The 17,936-nt window shown below is 47.0% G+C and overlaps 1 protein-coding gene and 1 pseudogene across 29 annotated transcripts in view; one reads left to right on the plus strand and one right to left on the minus strand.

Moving 5' to 3' along the window:
* Wdr59 (WD repeat domain 59) overlaps positions 1-17,936 on the minus strand; it is a 67,278-nt gene that overhangs the window by 41,097 nt on the left and 8,245 nt on the right. For 24 of the 28 annotated variants that reach the window (XR_015643494.1, XR_015643493.1, XR_015643492.1 and 21 more), the window contains 6 exon segments: positions 10,709-10,758; positions 9,159-9,294; positions 7,313-7,398; positions 5,906-5,986; positions 3,710-3,747; positions 2,350-2,438 (listed from right to left, as the gene is read on the minus strand). Coding sequence is in view for 17 of the 28 variants with exons in the window: in NM_001432046.1 (NP_001418975.1) it covers positions 2,350-2,438; positions 3,710-3,747; positions 5,906-5,986; positions 7,313-7,398; positions 9,159-9,294; positions 10,709-10,758 (480 nt within the window). In the remaining 11 variants the exon portion in view is untranslated. 28 annotated transcript variants of the gene reach the window in all.
* On the plus strand, positions 13,339-14,133 carry LOC120098629 (60S ribosomal protein L29-like; annotated as a pseudogene). Its single transcript, XR_015644156.1, has one exon. The product of XR_015644156.1 is annotated as a 60S ribosomal protein L29-like (transcript).

The raw sequence follows: 17,936 nt of genomic DNA on the forward strand, positions 1-17,936 counted from the left end.
TTCAGGCAATGGCTGTTTCTTTTCCTTTCAGGGGGACATTTCTGTTTCCCTTCTGACACAAGAAGGACTGTGACAAATCAAACCTCAACCATGAGGATAAGAGCATATGTGTTCTAGTGACTGAGTACTAAGATCTCCAAAACACCCTACATATGTACACACACGCACACACACACACACACACACACACACACACACAGAGTCCCCTCTCACACCTCCCTCTCTCTCTCCCTCTTTCTCTCTGCGTCCTCCCTCCCTCCCACCCATGACATAATTTAAAATGTTTAAAAAGAAACATTAAAATTTTCCTTTTGTAAAGCAGTAATCCTAATTCGATAGAAGCTTCGGGTACAACAGACATTCATGTCAGTGTTATTTGGAACTCTAGAACACCAGAGGCAACGTCTAGAACCATAGTAGGGAGCAACTAAATTGAATAAATTGTTCTCTAACTGTGTGAACTCACAATACTCCTCCCCCAACATGTGAGTACTCGATTACAGGCATGTGGCCAACCCCGCCTTATTAAGAACATTACACTGGGGGTTGGGGATTTAGCTTAGTGGTAGTGCGCTTGCCTAGGAAGCGCAAGGCCCTGGGTTCGGTCCCCAGCTCCGAAAAAAAGAACCAAAAAAAAGAACATTACACTGAAGTGTGTGATAAACTGAATAAAACCAATGACAAATTCAGAGAAGAAGGAAGGAAGAAAGGAAGGAAGGAAGGAAGGAAGGGAGGGAGGGAGGGAGGGAGGGAGGGAAGAAGGAAGGCAGGCAGGCAGGCAGGCAGAACGATGGCAATTGGCAGACTGGATCAAAGATAGAGAAAACAAAACCAGACATTGTAGGCCATTCCAGGTTTTGAAATATCCTTCTGCCCTGAGAGCCCCAGGAGGCCCCGACTTCAGCCAGCACACTGCACAATGTGCACCCTCAGTGGTCCCATAGCCTTCACCAACAGACAGGATGAGCCACCCAAGCCCCAAGCTCTGCTTCACTCCCCTCTTGTCTTTCGAAAACGTGTTCGGTGTTCTCTGTACGGCCAGGACTCTACTGTCAGCACCTGGGTCAGGACAGTCATGAAGGTGCCCTCCCTGCAAAGGCTGAGGATCTGCAACCCCAAATTTCACAAAGCATTGAACAGTAACTGCACTCCGGATTGTACGGAGCTGACTTTCCCACCTGTCATTATCCCATGAACTAACAGGCAGTCAGGTGCAGGGAAAACCTCACCCACCACACTCTACTCATGCCAAGACAGCAGACTCTCAAATGACTTTCCATTATACACAGCACTTGGCAACCTCTGCCTGCTCACTGGTGCATGAGGCTATTTTGAAACTGACAAAATACACAAAGGAGGAGGTGAGCATAATCAGTCTCCTGCCTCAGAGATCTACGCTGGAAGGACTGAAAATGGCAGAGGCCCCAAACCAAGTAGCTTTGCAAACAGGGGCAGGAACAAGAGGCAGGTTGGTCATTCTCTACAAGCATCAGGTCCCAAAGGCTTGGCCTCGATGATACACTCACTATTATTATCTTGATTTTGAAGACAAGGATGCTGAGGGGAGGTGTGGGGGCAGCACACCTGCAATCCCAGTACTTGGGGTGCAGAAGCAAGACTGTGATTTCAAGGTTCCCCCTCTCTTCTGAAAAGTTTATTTTTATTTTCTGTGTAAGGGTGTCTTGCCTGCATGTGAGTGCATTATGTGACAGCCTAGTACCCAGGAAAGCCACAGGAGAGTGTCAGATCCCTTGGAACTGGAGTTCTAGACGGTTGTGAGATGGCATGTGGATCCTGGGAATGAGAATGAACCTGGGGCCTCTATTCAGAGCACACAGTGCTCTTAACTCCTGAGGCATCTCTGCAGCAGAAGAATCTCGAGAGAGGGGACAGGAGAGGGTCGCGCTGGGCATGGCAACACAGATGTTTAATCCCAGGACTCTCCGGGCAGAGGCAGGTGGTTGTGAGTCCTAGGCTAGCCTGGTCTACACAGTCCTGGTCTACAAAGTAAGGTCCAAGCCCGGCAGGGATACACAATGAGAACCTGACTCAAAGAAACTAAGCAGGAAAGTGGCCAGTGACAGGAAGGCTGCTGCAGGCTTCCCTGAGTCGTAACAGGGAGCAGCAAAGTGAAGCTCCATCTCACTAGGTCAAGGCGCGCTTACCGACCACTGCTCACAAGGGCCTCCTTTCTACCCTCCTTCAACAGCCATTCGGATGAGAAGCAAATGTCGTCTGGTTACAGTGACAACTTGCCATGCCCCACAGGGAGGTCCACACCACACCCTCTGGGGGGGACTGAACACCAACTACCAGGAAACTACTGAACACAAGGGACAGGTCACTCACTCGCTTATCCCATATCCGTACATCACCATCATGGCTGGTGGCAAGGTAGTTAGCGTTCTTTTTATTCCACTTGACCTGGGAGGCACCAGCTGCAAAGAAACACAACATGTGGAGAGGGGCTGCCCTCAATGCCTCCAAGGCAGAGGGAGGCAAGTCCTGGGATGCTGGATAACAAGCCCTGGTCCAGTTAAGCCCGTCCAGTTTCTATGACAGCACAGGCTTTGCCGGTACAGATAAAAAGAAGTTGCAACAAGTGAGTTAACAGAAAAGAGCAAGATCGCAGTCCCCTCCAGGGGAAGTGATCTCCAAGGGAAAATCCACAGGGGACAGCACACAATCCGTGGGGACAAGGAGCCTCTTATGAGAGCAGGAGTGGACAGTTTGGTTGGAACCGAGTTGTCATAAGAATTCGACTCCTGGGTGCCACTGTCGTTTTTACCTCACAGTCTTGGGGAAACACTAACTCAAGCTTTGGAATCAGCTCCAGGTTGGGCCGTTCTGACCACACGTGCTCTGTACACCACCCTACAACCCCCTCCACTCCACACCTTATTTTCCTTTTTTGAGACAAGATCTCACTATGTAGCCCTGGCTGGCCTGGAACTTGTCATGTACACAAAGGCTGTCCTTCAACCCACAGAGCTACTCTGCTTCTGTGCATCACCACACCCCGCCCTACACATCCCTCTCAACTGTCATCTCCCCATCAGCACAGTTAGCTTTGGCCACTGACACTGAGCCCATGGACTCAGGATGACATGAGTTAGCCTGGAGCTCACCCATTAGGCTGGGCTTGCTGGCCTGTGAGCCCCAGGGGTCCTCCTTGTCTCCCTCCCTAGATCTGGGATAAGCAGCACACACCATCACACTCTTATTTCACCAGAGTTCTGGGGATCAACCTGGGGTGTTCATGTGTGTAAGGCAAGCACTTGGCCAACTGAGCCATCTCTCCAGCCTTCAGAGATTGGGTGTGTGTGTGTGTGTGTGTGTGCGTGCGTGCGTGCGTGTGTGTGTGTGTGTGTGTGTGTGTGTGTGTGTGTGTAATGAATAATAAAGTATTGAATGAGTAATATAATAACCACATTTTGCTTCAGAATAATCACAAAGGGAATGAGGGTGAAACAAGATGGGACATATGGTGACAACTATTGAACCGAATGGTAAGAACAGGACAGCTGATGACCTCAGACTGGGCTCAGGGTGTCAGGGTCAGGGTCAGGTCAGCCTGAAGCAAGCATCTGGTACTGTGGGACTTAGAACTCCATTCAGCCACCATGGCGCATGGGCTGTGGGCAGTCAGAGTTGTGAGAAGGATGAACAGGGAGGACCTGGGGCGGACAAGTCAGGCTCGCACACTCACCTACAGCCGACAGTGCAACAGCAGGTTTCCTTGTGTCTCTGAAACAGAGAAACAGAAGTCAAATGCTCACCGGGATGTACCAAGAGCCAGGCAGTGCGCTCCACAATCTGCTCACACGACAGTGCTCTCTTCTAGGGACATTTGGACCTAACAGTGTTAAAGAACCTTAAAAGGTGTGAAGAGAGATCTGTTTTTGTCAGACACTTCAAATAAGAAAGAGCCTGGGTTTCAAATCACTCAGGAGGATCCACAGAAACAGATTAAAAAAATCATCACAGCCCAGGGTAGCCCATGTATGACAGGAGAGAAAACATAAGAATCAGAACCTGTGCTGGCCCTGGGTACACGCTTTAAGCCCAATACTCAAGTGGCAGAGGCAGGTGGATCTCTGTCATTTTGAGACTACCCTGGTCTACGTAGCAAGTTCCAGACCAGCCATAACGGTTAGTGAGACCCTGTCTCAAAAAGAGGATCAGAATCCCCTCTTATAAGAACTACCTTCTTATAGGAGGCAGCTGGGGCGGTCAGGCTCATTAAACAGAAACTGGAACTGCAGTGGGCAAGAGCTGAGTGCTTAATTCCAAGTGCTGGGGGAACGGAGTGTGGTTTAACGGAGTGTAAGGATTAGGGTCTGTAAGACAAAGCTTTGCAGACAAGTTTCAGGATAACGTAAATGCTGATATATGTGGCTGCAATTTTAGTGAATAATTAATTACTGTGGATACAAAAAAGCACAGCAGTCGACTACGGAATCAGAGGGGTGACTTTCCCACAGAGACATGGGGGAAGCAGGTAGCTCCCTGGTATTAAGGAAGCTCACTGTGGATTGTTTTTTAAACTTCCCAAATTAACATTCTATTTTCAACTAAAAAATTTTTATGTGACCCTAGGGATCACAGGTTTACAAAGCAGGTGTAAAATCAAAACACCTCAGATTCATTCTGTATTCGATTTTGAATTAATTTTTAGGTCACTGAATGTTCAGAAATCTTTTCTTGTTGCCATTTTTTTTTTAACAACCTCACACATTCAGGTGTAACTTAAATAATGCCAATACAGGGTCTTTGGGTCCTTGCCTTTTCTTTTTTGTTTTTGTTGTTGTTGTCATTTTGTTTTTGTTTTCAAGACAGGGTTCTCTGTGTGGCACTGGGTGTCCTGGGATTCACTCTTTAAACCATGTTGGCCACAAATCAGAGATCCACCTGCCTCTGCATCCCAAGTGCTAGGACTAAAGGCATGTGCCACCATGCTAGGCCAATTCAGTGTCTAAATGGAAAAAGTACTTACTTTATGTATCTGAGAGGTACTCCCTAACCCTATCCCTTAGCTCCCTGAAGACTCTTTATTTGGTGAAGCCTCTCTTTCCTCTTCACTTCAGAATTCCATGCTTCTCCTCAGGTGTTGTCCTGAGACCCACAGGCTTAAGAGTTGGACTGAAAGTAAGGTGGCCATATTTGTTCCGGTCAGATACACACACCTTACTGCCTCACACTACCGTTGCTGGTTTGAATAGTCTGTCCCCCTTCATCTCTGGCTTGTCACCTGTCTACACTCCTAGCTGACAAGGTAAAACAGCCAAAGTCACTGCTATGAGGGAAGCAGAATGACCAGCTCTAACCATCAGCAAAAAAGCTGTTCCTAGACAAGGCAGGCCTCAGGCCGGGAGCTCCTTTAACTTTACTTTATGAGGTGCAACCATATGAGGAGACCATTAGCTCCTCTACTCCATCCCACCCCCGACAGCAGGGGAACAGAAGCCGCACAGAGCCGTAGGAGCTAAGCAGATGTCTTAGCAACTCATCACTTGCTACCTCTGCAGACCAAGCTCAACTTGCAAATGCCAGCAGCTGTGCTGCTTTGCCAAAGGGATTCGCCTGGCCTCTGAGGACTGCTTTGCAGAACCCTGACAAGCCTGAAGAGCCAAGGCATTCAGACTTCTGAGGACAGCCATCAGCTCTGACTGCAGTCCCTTGCCTCCCAGGCCCTCCCTGGGTCACTGCTGAGGAAGAAGTTTCCTCGTGGCCGTCTATAACTGTCTGTCTTGCTCATCCCCGTCAGCCTTCTCTTACCTCTTACTATACCGTTCTCACACCCTGGTCTGGGGATCTGCATCCATGGGAATCAAGTTAGGTCACTTAAGCGCTAACAAAGTTCTCAGCGGGCCACCAAGGGGCCACGTCCTTTCATTGTTCTTACTTAATATCCCAGATGTAGATATAGGTGTCCACAGAGCTGGTGACCAGGAGATCTGGTTCGAACACTGCCCAGTCCAAGTCGCTGGCAGAGACAAACAGAACAACACAAAGACAGAGCTTCAATGTCACGTTCAAAAGCACTAACAAATTCAGTTTCTAGTGGCTTTATGTCTTCAGTTTACCTTCTAACACAGCTCAGGGCAAGGCACTAAAGTTCTGTGCAAGTGAACAAGAGTTAACTGAGCTCGAAGGAAACTCAGGTCCTTCTGCCTAGAATTGCCAGCCATTTTCCTGTCTGCTGCTGAAAAGAGATGGGACATTTCAACTTAGAACATGCAGAGACAGATGCCACAGAGCCACAGCAAGGTTCTGTCCAGCCTGCCCTTTTTCTGAGTCCTATCTTTCTATCTCTTCCTAAGCATGCTTTCTCTAAAGTCCCCCTCCCAACTCACGTGGCTGACCCTCCAAGCAGGCTTAACCCAAAGCCTAGCCTTCTCCTCTTCCTCCTCCAGGCAGCTGTGCAATCTCAGCTTACCTAACTCTGGAGCTTTTCTCTTCAACTCTATTGTTGAAGAGAAAACCATCCTTAAGCCTTAATAACAACAAACAAAACATAAGCTCCTACCCTCCCCTAACACACTCCACTCTTCCTCTCCCCACTCTCTCCTTCTCTGCTCTCTTTGAATAAACTGACAAAACAAAGAGGAAGCATAGAGTGAACTCTGAATTATCAACCACAGGAGCCTGGGTAAACATCTTAAGCAGTGACAAAATTGTTCCTTCCTGCCTGTTACCCTCAGTCCTAGGAAATGCAATAATCCTCAGACATTGTGTACACATAAGTATCTAACCTTTCCTATCGCTTCCAGATCAGACACTCTGTGTGCACTCAAATAGCTAACTTTTCCTATCACTTCCAGGTCATGTTCCCCAGCCCCACACTCCCTGCTAGTGCTCTCCAGGAAAAGGAATAGTAACCCAGAAGAAAGAGGATCAAGGAATGCTCTGGAAAGCCCCACATGGGAGCAACTCTGAAGCAGGGGCCCCATGAGGCAATCCGTGGCTGCTGTCTGGAGTGGCCTTTCATCGCAGGCTCTAGGGACACTGAATGGGGAGATTCTGTTTTATAAAAACTTCTTCCTGCAGCAGAAATCAGCCCTGACCCTGTACTATGGTCTGGGCTGTAGCCAGGTCTCCTGGGATTCAAGTTATATGTCCTAAATTTTAAGTGGCTGTGCTCTCCATTTTCTGTAGGAACTTTGCCTGGAAGTCTGAGCCCTGCTGGCTACTCAGGGCAAATGCAATACAGCAGGTCAAGCCTGTGAAGAGAATGGCGTCTTCTTTCCACTCATCAAAGGACTGTGATGAAGTAAGGCAGGCCAAGGAGCTGCCCAGGGGCAATGCCTACCTGATAACTCGAGTGTGCCCTTGTAAGGTTGTGCCAACTTCCCCGCTGCCGTCTTTCCACTTATAAAGGTCAACCCGTTGATTACTCTGAAAGGAAGCAAGGATGAGACGACAGTGAGTGGCTCGCACACACCGGGGTCGCAGCTCTCACTGACTGCTTAAGGTAAAGGAGATGAAGTCATTCAGAAGCCAACTTTATGGCAGATTCTCTGGATTAAGCTTTAAAAGAGAAGTCCTAGTCAGCAGCATGAGGACCTGAGTCTGATGCCCAGCACCCATATAAAAAGAGGGGTGCAGAATCTCTGTGCTGGGGAAGTGGGCAGAGCAGAGTCTCTGGAGGACACTGGCTGCCCAACTGAGCCAAATTAGTGAGCTCCGGTTCAGTAAGAGACCTTGCCCCAAAAAATACGGTGGAGAAGATACCCCACAATGACTTCTGGCCTCTACACCCATGTACACACACACACACACACACACACACACACACACACTTGCAAGCAGGAACAAACATCCACCTGGACATACACAAACAGCAGTGGTCATAAATGGTCAGGCATGGAAATCTACTGTTGCTCTCCAGCAGTGGTTCTTAACCTATGGGTTGTGACCCCTGTGGGGGGTCAAATGACCCTTTCACAGGGGTCACCTAAGACTATCTGCATATTAGATATTTACACTATGATTCATAAGAGTAGCAAACTATAGCTATGAAATGACAACAAAAATAATTTTATGGTTGGGGTTACCACAACCTGAGGAACAGTGAGTGTTAAAGGGTCGCAGTGTCAGGAAGGTTGAGAACCACTGTTATGGAGAAAAGAATGGCCACAAAGTATCTGGAGAAAGGTGCCAGAGATGGTTCCAAATCTTTTTGGAGTGATAATTTCTCAGAAAACAAAAAGAGGCTCGGTATAAGCCTGGGGAACTTACAAAGAGGCACTCAAAACCCACAGAAGTTAGCCAAGCTAATGTGCGCCAGTTAGGACAGAGTCCCACCCTTGCAACAGATGAGACATTTTTGTTTTAATTTATTTTCTTTTAAATTATCTGTTTGTGGGGAAAGAAAGATCTGCATATGAATGAGGTGCCCACTCAGATCAGAAGAGGCCAGAGGTCCCCAGAGCTAGTCACAGGCAGCTGGGAGCCACCAAGGTGGGTGCCAGGAACTGAACTCAAGTTGCTGAAAGGGCAGCACTTGCTCTTAACTGCTAAACCATCGCTTCTGGCTGCTGGTGGGTGAGGTGTTTGATCCCTCTGAAGGCAAAGGCCAGCTCAGACTAGCTCCCATTCCTCCTCCTTGGAGTATATTTATGTCATCTGCCATTCAACCCCTGGCTAGTTTCACTATCGCTAAAGAAGGCAACTCACTATACACAGAAACGAAGGCATCCACTTGCTTCTCATTAAAAATGTGGATTCAGTCCCTAAAAACACAATGTCTGACACAGACCAGGGGTCAGCAAATACTTACACATACAAACCTCCAAGGCAACTTGCCTCTTCCCTCAGAAGGAGGCAAAGCTCCCTTTATTTGTATTATACGTGTGTGGGTGTTTAGCCTGGGTGTATATCTGTGCAGGATGCCCATGCTTGGTGCCCATGGAGGCTAGATGACGGCATCGTATCTCCTAGAACTCAAGTTATGGTTATGAGCTGCAATATAGGTTCTGGGAATCGAGCCCAGGTCCTCTGGAAGATCATCTATTCAGTGATCTTAACCACTAACCCATCTGTCCAACTCCATAAACCTCTTTTTTCCCCTTTTACTGAGCAATGAAGACTCCACTTTCTTCTTTCTACAGAACAGATACTTGCCAGCCCTCAGCGACACTCCTTAATGAACTCACCGAGGCCGCGAAGTAGTGTGCGAAGCTGTCATGAGGATTCCACTGCACAGCTCCAATGTCCCACTTGCTCTGGCGGGAGATCTTCCGGTGACCTTCAAAAGGGGCGTCTAGATTGACGATGTACAGGAATCTCCGGCTAGAACGACATCAGTGTTATAGCTGCACATAAGGGCATGCACAGGACGCTAGAAAAGCACATTCGGAGTAGCATGCAGCGTGCAAGAGGAGCTCCAAAAACTCAGGTACACACGACCATCAGCTACTCTGAAAGGCACACAAGTGACAAGGGCAACCCAAGCTGATGGTTTGCAAAGTGGACAGTATCTCTGTGACAGCTACTGCCATGGTTGGCCTTCGCTACCCACATCCACTCATCAACATGTGTCTGTCCCTGTGCTCAGCCTGTCTCAGTGCCCTGGCTAGGCTCACTTTCCAGTTCCATATTAATCCCATGGCAGGATGTACATGCTCTTGTCTCAATTCACCTGTGCATCTGGAGACATACATACATACATACATACATACATACATACATACATATATATATATATATAGAGAGAGAGAGAGAGAGGGAGGGAGGAGAGTGTATCTTTATAAGCCCAATATTACCAGGCACAGAGCTTTACATTCAATAAATATGTTAAACATACTTATTACTGGCCCAAAATCCTGCAAAAAATCTCAAATTCCTCTGCTTGGAAAGGACACCAGATCTGTCAGGAGGAGAACTAATGACCCAAGAAAACAGCATAGCAATTAAAGTAACATAGTAAATAGGCCAAGAGCAAGTTTAAAGTGTCAATCAACGAAAAGAACTTGAAAAAGAAGAATGCTACACATTTTTTTTTTCTTTTTTTCGGAGCTGGGGACTGAACCCAGGGCCTTGCGCTTGCTAGGCAAGCGCTCTACCACTGAGCTAAATCCCCAGCCCCAACACATTTTTTAAGAAAGAAAAGACACTTGGTCTGTGAGTTAACTCCCTGCAGTAATGTCATTCCTGGGAAGGAGGGACAGATGGCTCTCTGGAGCTGACTGTCCAGCCAGGCTTGTGTTTCTATGAGTTCCAGCCCAGCAAGAAAACCTACCTCAAAACTAAACAAACAAGAAAGAGGAATAATACCTGAGGTTACACACACACACACACACACACACACACACACACACACAATCATTTTTTTTTAATTCTTTCAGGAGAAAACCAAAGTCCAGTTAGGTAAACTGCATAACTGTCCAGAGAACCCAGGTCCCTCCAACCCTCCTAACCACCTCTTTAACCTGCTAAACTCATTCCTTGATGAGGCTGTGTGGTAACAAGAGCACTGCCATCTCAAGGCCAAACTACAGATCACTAAAACTGTGAGTTCACTGCTTACCTGAGAGACAAAACAAAGAACTAACACGCAAAGAACCCTGCAAGTGCCCCGTGGTCCTTAGGGTGTGAGCACTAAACCCTAGACTGTCCTCAAACATAAAGATAGTTTCCCATTTCCCAGGAAACCATACTGTGCTCCCCAGAACTTGCGGTAGAAAAACTCCAAAAGCTCACTTACCCAGAAAGCACTGCATGCTGCCCAACGCAGTCCACAGACATGGCAGTCGCCTGTGAAAAAGAACACAGTTTTAGGTTGGGGATTTAGCTCAGTGGTAGAGCGCTTGCCTAGCAAACGTAAGGCCCTGGGTTCGGTCCCCAGCTCCGAAAAAAAGAAAAAAAAAAAGAACACAGTTTTAGTTCTTCTGCAGGCAAAATAACCAGGGAGAAGACAGACCTGCCCTTGGCTCTTCTTCCTGTTTCTTGGAAGTCCCCGGCTGACAACAATCCATTATCAGATATTAGTACTCTGCAGAGGATACTCTCCAGTGGTTCCCAACCTTCCTAACGCTGTGACCCTTTATTACAGTTCCTCACGTTGTGGTGATCGCCCCCGACCATGAAATTACTGTATTACTACTTCATCTCTGTAATTTTTCTACTGTTAGGAATTGTAATATAATTGTTTCAGACAGAGGTTTGGCAAAGGGGTCTCAACCCATGGGTTGAGAACCATTGTTTTGGGGTTGGGGATTTAGCTCAGTGGTAGAGCGCTTGCCTAGCAAGCGCAAGGCCCTGGGTTCAGTCCCCAGCTCCGAAAAAAAAAAAAAGAAAAAAGAAAAAGAGAACCATTGTTTTAAGCCCTTTTAGTTCCCACCCAGATCTCACATTCACTTTGACAACTGACAGCTTCTGTTTAACACACACACACACACACACACACACACACACACACACACACACACACACACCAGGACTATACACAACCAAGACAGTAATTATAAGTTGAGATGACAGATATTCTAGAGCCCTCAGAGAATCTAACTAGCACAGAGCAAGAAACAGTTACTGACGAGACCCTCTCCTGCAGAAGGTAACCTGGAACATTGCTATCTGTATACCCAAGAACACCCATTTCTTCCCATAGCACATGGGACCTTCTTGCTCATGGCATATTTCTTGCCATATGGCATATTTCTCAAAAACCATCCCTACTGAATCCAAGGTTTTACTCTTAATATTTTAGCCATGTCTTATTTACAGGGTTACATGAGGACATTTTTTATGCAAGTTCACAATGTACTTTGAGCATATTCTCACATGTACCCCTGCACCCCACGATCTTCCAGGGTCACATTGTTACCAGTGTGTCTCATCCACATTCAGTCTGAAATTCCGTCTCCCAGGTCCTAGTGAGCATCATTCTCATGACTCAGAGCCTCATCTCCAAGTCCGTACCAAGTCTAGTAAAGGTAAGGCAAGTGCGTGGCTGCCTGAATCCTGGCAGTTACAGCCTTACACTGTCATTTCTGTGTCACTTCTTTGGTCACTAAATGCTCTAAATTCTTTCCAAGAGAGCATGCTGGAAGAATTCACTTTGTGGATTCAGAACCTATGAATGGCAACACCAACGCCCCGCCCCTCACTAGCTTCACCAAAGGTTTTCTCACACATACCTAGCACTCAAAAACCATGTCATCCCTAATACCGGAGACACGAGGCCAGACTGTTCTCCCAGAGGCCAAAAAGCAATTAAAACATCCTTCATATCGCCCTAGAGTCCTGAGCAGAGAGAAGCCTGGCTACACGGGCAAGTTCAGATTAATGCTGAAGAGGACAAGATGGCTTCTGCAGCTGGGAGCATCATCTTTCTAGAGGGCATCTCATGGAGAATCTGAGCAAAGCCCCAAGACTCTGGGCTCTTGACGCACACCCCTTGGGCCTGCTACACAAGGCTAGTTAATAAAATACTTCTCCAGCTAGAGCTGCCAGTGGTTTACTGATGTGATTAAGGTGCCCAAGGGATGAATGGAAGATAAGAAAAGTAGTCAACATCACAGTAGATCATTGCTCAGCCTTTAAAACAGAAATCCTGATAGATGCTACGACAGGAACGCCTCTTAAAGATTGCACCAAGTGAAACACGCCTAACGGGACACTGGTACAAGGTGACTCCACTTAAGGCATATGTGGAGGTTTGAGTGAAAAATGCCCCCATAGGCTCGTGTATTTAAATATTGGTCCTCTGTGCGTGAGGTTGTCTGGGAACGTTATGGAACCTTTAGGAGGTGCTGGACAAAGCAAGTCACTGGAAGCAGGCCTTACAAGCAGGCCTTACAGCCTTACCCTACTTCTAGCTCTCCCTTTGCTTCCTGTGTGTACTTGAGATTTGATCTCTCAGCTTCCTGTTCAGGTTCTCATGCCTCCCCTGCCATTATGAACTCTCTCTCCAGAACCGTAAGCTCAAATAAACTTTCTGTAGTTACTGTATTTTATCACAGCAACACTAAAGTAGTAATACATCAGGGAAGCTCACAGAGACAAAGTAGAGGCTGACAGGGTTAGGGGAGGGGTGTTGTTTAGTGAGCATAGACTTTCTATCTGGAAGGCAGCAACTGAGAAAGCTAATCACACTGACCAGTTAAACTGGTCCAGAAGCTAGAAAGAAAAAGAAAGAGGAAGGGGTCCCAGGAAAGGACCTGATGGTGACTTCTGGGAGCTGAGAGCAAGCCTTCAATTACGTCAGTAAGGATGCAGGAATTTCTGTCTTAGACCCTCAAGACTGGATATTGAAAACCACCTAAGGGCTGGAGAGATGGCTCAGTGATTAAGAGCACTCACTGCTCCGGTCCCAGGCGCTGCAGGAGCTGCGGCTTACCGTGCAGACATGGCCAAGTCCAAGAACCACACCACACACAACCAGTCCCGCAAATGGCACAGAAATGGCATCAAGAAACCCCGGTCACAAAGATACAAATCTCTTAAGGGGGTCGACGCCAAGTTTCTGAGGAACATGCGCTTTGCCAAGAAGCACAACAAGAAAGGCCTGAAGAAGATGCAGGCCAACAATGCCAAGGCTGTGAGTGCACGAGCAGAGGCCATCAAGGCCCTCGTGAAGCCTCAGGCTGTCAAGCCCAAGATGCCAAAGGGCTCCAGCCGGAAACTCAGCCGTCTGGCTTTCATCGCTCACCCCAAGCTTGGGAAGAAGATTCGAAGCTACATGGCCAAGGGTCGTAGGCTCTGCCAACCAAAACCCAAGGTTCAAACCAAGGCAGAGGCCAAAGCTCCAGCTAAGGCCCAGGCCAAAGCTCCAGCCCAGGCTCCCAAGGGTGCCCAGGCCCCTGTGAAGGCCCCATAGAACAGGCTCCTGCCGGTGTGAAGACAGATGGACTGCTGGGACACAACCACCTACACACTATCTGCAGATGACCAGTGTCCTATGCTGTTTTTACAAATAAACTTGAGACAAGATCTGTTAAAAAAAAAAAAAAAAAAAAAAGGGGGGGCTGGAGAGATAGCTCAGCGGTTAAGAGCACTGACTGCTCTTCCAGAGGTCCTGAGTTCAAATCCCAGCAACCACATGGTGGCTCACAACCATCTGTAATGGGATCCAATGCCCTCTTCTGGTGTGTCTGAAGACAGCTACATGTATATAACAAATAAATAAATCTTAAAAAAAAAAAAAAAAGAGCACTCACTACTCTTCCAGAGGTCATGAGTTCAATTCCCAGCAACCACATGGTGGCTCCCAACCATCTGTAATGAGATCTGGTGCCCTCTTCTGGCCTGCAGTCACATATGCAGGCAGAATGCTGTACATAAAATAAATAAATAAATCTTTAAAGAAAGAAAGAAAACCACCTGAACAAGCTTGGAAATGGATTCCTCTGAAGTGAAGCCTCCAGGTGGAAACAGCTCAAAGATGCCTTGGTTTTGGCAGTGAGGCATTGAACAAAGAAAGCAGCCATGCAGTGCCTGGACTTCTGACCCACCGAACCCTGAGTTAATAGATGGTTATTGTTCTAAGTTGCTAAATCTGTAGTGTGCAGTGGACAGCCACAGAGCACCAACCAAAGACTACCTGGCCACAGTCAAACTCACCATGCCTTTTGTCTCAGGAGCTCTACCTCTACTACCTACCCCAAAATGTTTTCTGGACAGAGCTGTTTACTTACAACTATAGTACGCACATCTAGGCAATGGAATGGTTCTAGTAGCATTTTTAAAACCATGAAAATGCATCAAAACTGCAAATTATCATAAACTGCCTTATCAAGGGATCTCTTTTACATTTATTTACTGGGGTTGGAGGATACAAGTACCTCTATCCACCGAACCATATGATGAGCCCAGAAAGTTATTTTTTAAAAGGAACCACTAATTTAAAAGACAAAAAAAACCCCAAAAAACTACCACTGTGTTTGTAGGAACACATAGGAAGATTATGCTAGGTTGCTCCCATGAAGAACTTGAGAGAAGGAAGTTCTCTTCACAAAACATGAAGCAATCTGCCAGAGAAAAGGACGATGTGTAGGGGCAGGAGGCGATGGTCCAAGGCCTTGCTGCTGACAGGCGCCATCAATGAGATGAGTGAATGAAATGTGCTAGGTGAGTCAAGTGGTAAATGAAGGGGAGGTGCTAGCTAAGCAATTATGAAGAATGGGGTGTGGGGTTTTATCTGAACCCAAGGAAAGGGAGGAAGGGAACATTTGTGACTCAGATAGAACTTCCTATCTGCCTGAAGGAAGGGGCTTGTAGATTATGGATAGACCAGCGATGTGTCTGAGAATGGTATTTTATACCCCCTACTAAAACTTATATTGAGGACCAGTGAGATAGCTTAGCAGATAGATGCGCTTGCCATGCCGGCCTGACCACCCAGTCCACAGTGGAAAGAGAACTACCTCCATCCACAAAGCTCTCCTGGCCTCCAACTGTGCTATGGCACACTACACACACACACACACTCACTACACACTACACACACACACACACTCACTACACACTACACACACACACTCACTACACACTACACACACACTCACTACACACTACACACACACACTCACTACACACTACACACACACACTACACACACACTCACTACACACTACACACACACACTACACACTACACACACACACACTCACTACACACTACACACACACACTCACTACACACTACACACACACAACACACACACTACACACACTCACTACACACTACACACACACACTCACCACACACTACACACACACACTCACCACACACTACACACACACTACACACACACAACACACACACTACACACACTCACTACACACTACACACACACACTCACCACACACTACACACACACACTCACCACACACTACACACACACTACACACACACAACACACACACTACACACACACTCACTACACACTACACACAAACACACACACACTACACACACTACACACACACTCACTACACACTACACACACACTACACACACACAACACACACACTACACACTACACACACACTCACTACACACTACACACACACACTCACTACACACTACACACACACTCACTACACACTACACACACACTACACACACAACACACACACTACACACACACTCACTACACACTACACACACACACTACACACAAACACACACACTACACACACACTACACACAAACACACACACACACTACACACACACTACACACACACTCACTACACACTACACACTACACACTACACACACACACTCACTACACACTACACACACACACTAGACACACTACACACACACTATACACACACACTACACGCACGCACACACACGGCACTGAGGTGCGTATCTGTAATCCTAACACTTAGCTGGCTGCAACAGGAGAATCACACATTCAAAGCCACCATGGGCTGTATTTAGTCAAAAACATAAAAAACAAACAAATGAAACCAAAATGATCTGGCAAAGAAATCAAGACAGGATCAGAAGCAATGATCGTTCTTGACCTAAAACGCCTGCTTCCAGGATACAGCCTTTACTGAGACTGCAAGTGAGCCTGGGCAGAGCCCCCTGCCTCCCTCAAGCCTCCCCTCCTCTGCCGGTTACCACTTCTTACAGGGAAGGCCTGGAGCCTGCCACCAGCTGTGCTCCCAGTCATCCCACAGCTGCTGCTAAATCTGGCTGTGGTTCTGCAGAGTCAGCAGGACTGGGCACATCCTCAGTGTGCTGTGGCTTAGAGACCACCTCGGAGCTTCCTGCTCATTCCTATCCCAGCCATTAACAATTCTTTAACACAAATTCCTTCCAGCCCTTCAAACTTTGTCTCTTTCTCCCTCCCTCCCCCCTTTACTTCCCTCCCTCACCTCAGGACCTTTACTTTAGACCTATGGCTGGTTCTGCCAGGAAGACACTCCTATCCTTTATCTGGCTAATTCTTTGTCTTTTTGTGTGTCCCTGTTTTTGTGTGTGTGCATGTGTATGGTGTGGTGTGGTAAGTACACTGCACACACATGCCCCTGAGTGTGAAGGATAGAGAACAACGTGGAATGTCTTCCTCCGTTGCTTACTTGCTTGCTTGCTTGACTGATTTACATAGCTTCCCACTGAACCCTGGAACTCACCAATTCAGCTAGGCTGGCTAGCCAGCATCCTCCAAAGATCTCCTCAGTACTCAGATCCCTGGGGTGCACCACCATGTCCAGCATTTTATGTGGGTAGCAAAGACCCAAAATCAGTTCTTCATGAAGTCTGCAGAGATCTCCAACTCCCCACCCTTTGGGATCCAGCACAGACACTGCTAAGGTTTTGCTGGGCCATCCCCACACCTAGGATGAACTGGCTACATCTGTGTTTCCGCAGGACCTAAGACTCTGTTTCCTCGGCACTTGAGATATTATAATGATATTTAGTTATTAGTACATTTCCTCCATTATATTGCAATTTTCTCGAGGGTAAAATTCAATTTGCTAACACAATGCCTAGTACATGGTATCATTTACATATTACTTTACTGACTATTTGGTATTAAAGGCAATTTAGAAATTGTCTTAAATGTTTATGCTACACAACAACTTGTACACCGGTGTTCATGGCAACATGACCCATAATACCCCAAAGTGTAAACAGCTCAAATATCCAACAATTGAAGAATGGATACGTAAGATGCTATAGAGCAACAATGGACTATAAAAAAGAGTGAGCAGACGCTCTACAGCCTTACAGTGGACACTACAGCCTTTAGTGACTGTTACTCAACTAAAAGCGGAATGAGCCAGCTGGGCAGTGGTGCTGCACACCTTTAATTCTAGCACTCAGGAGGCAGGCAGACACAGGAGGAGCATTGTGAGTTTTCGGCCAGCCTGATCTACAGAATGAGTTCCAGGACAGCCAGGGCTACACAGAGAAACCCTGTCTCAAAAACAAACAAACCTGATTCAAGTTGGGGTGAGAGTATGTTCT

This window comes from Rattus norvegicus, chromosome 19 (genome assembly GCF_021556685.1).
Source record: "Rattus norvegicus strain SHRSP/BbbUtx chromosome 19, alternate assembly SHRSP_T2T, whole genome shotgun sequence".
Classification (NCBI taxonomy): domain Eukaryota; kingdom Metazoa; phylum Chordata; class Mammalia; order Rodentia; family Muridae; genus Rattus; species Rattus norvegicus.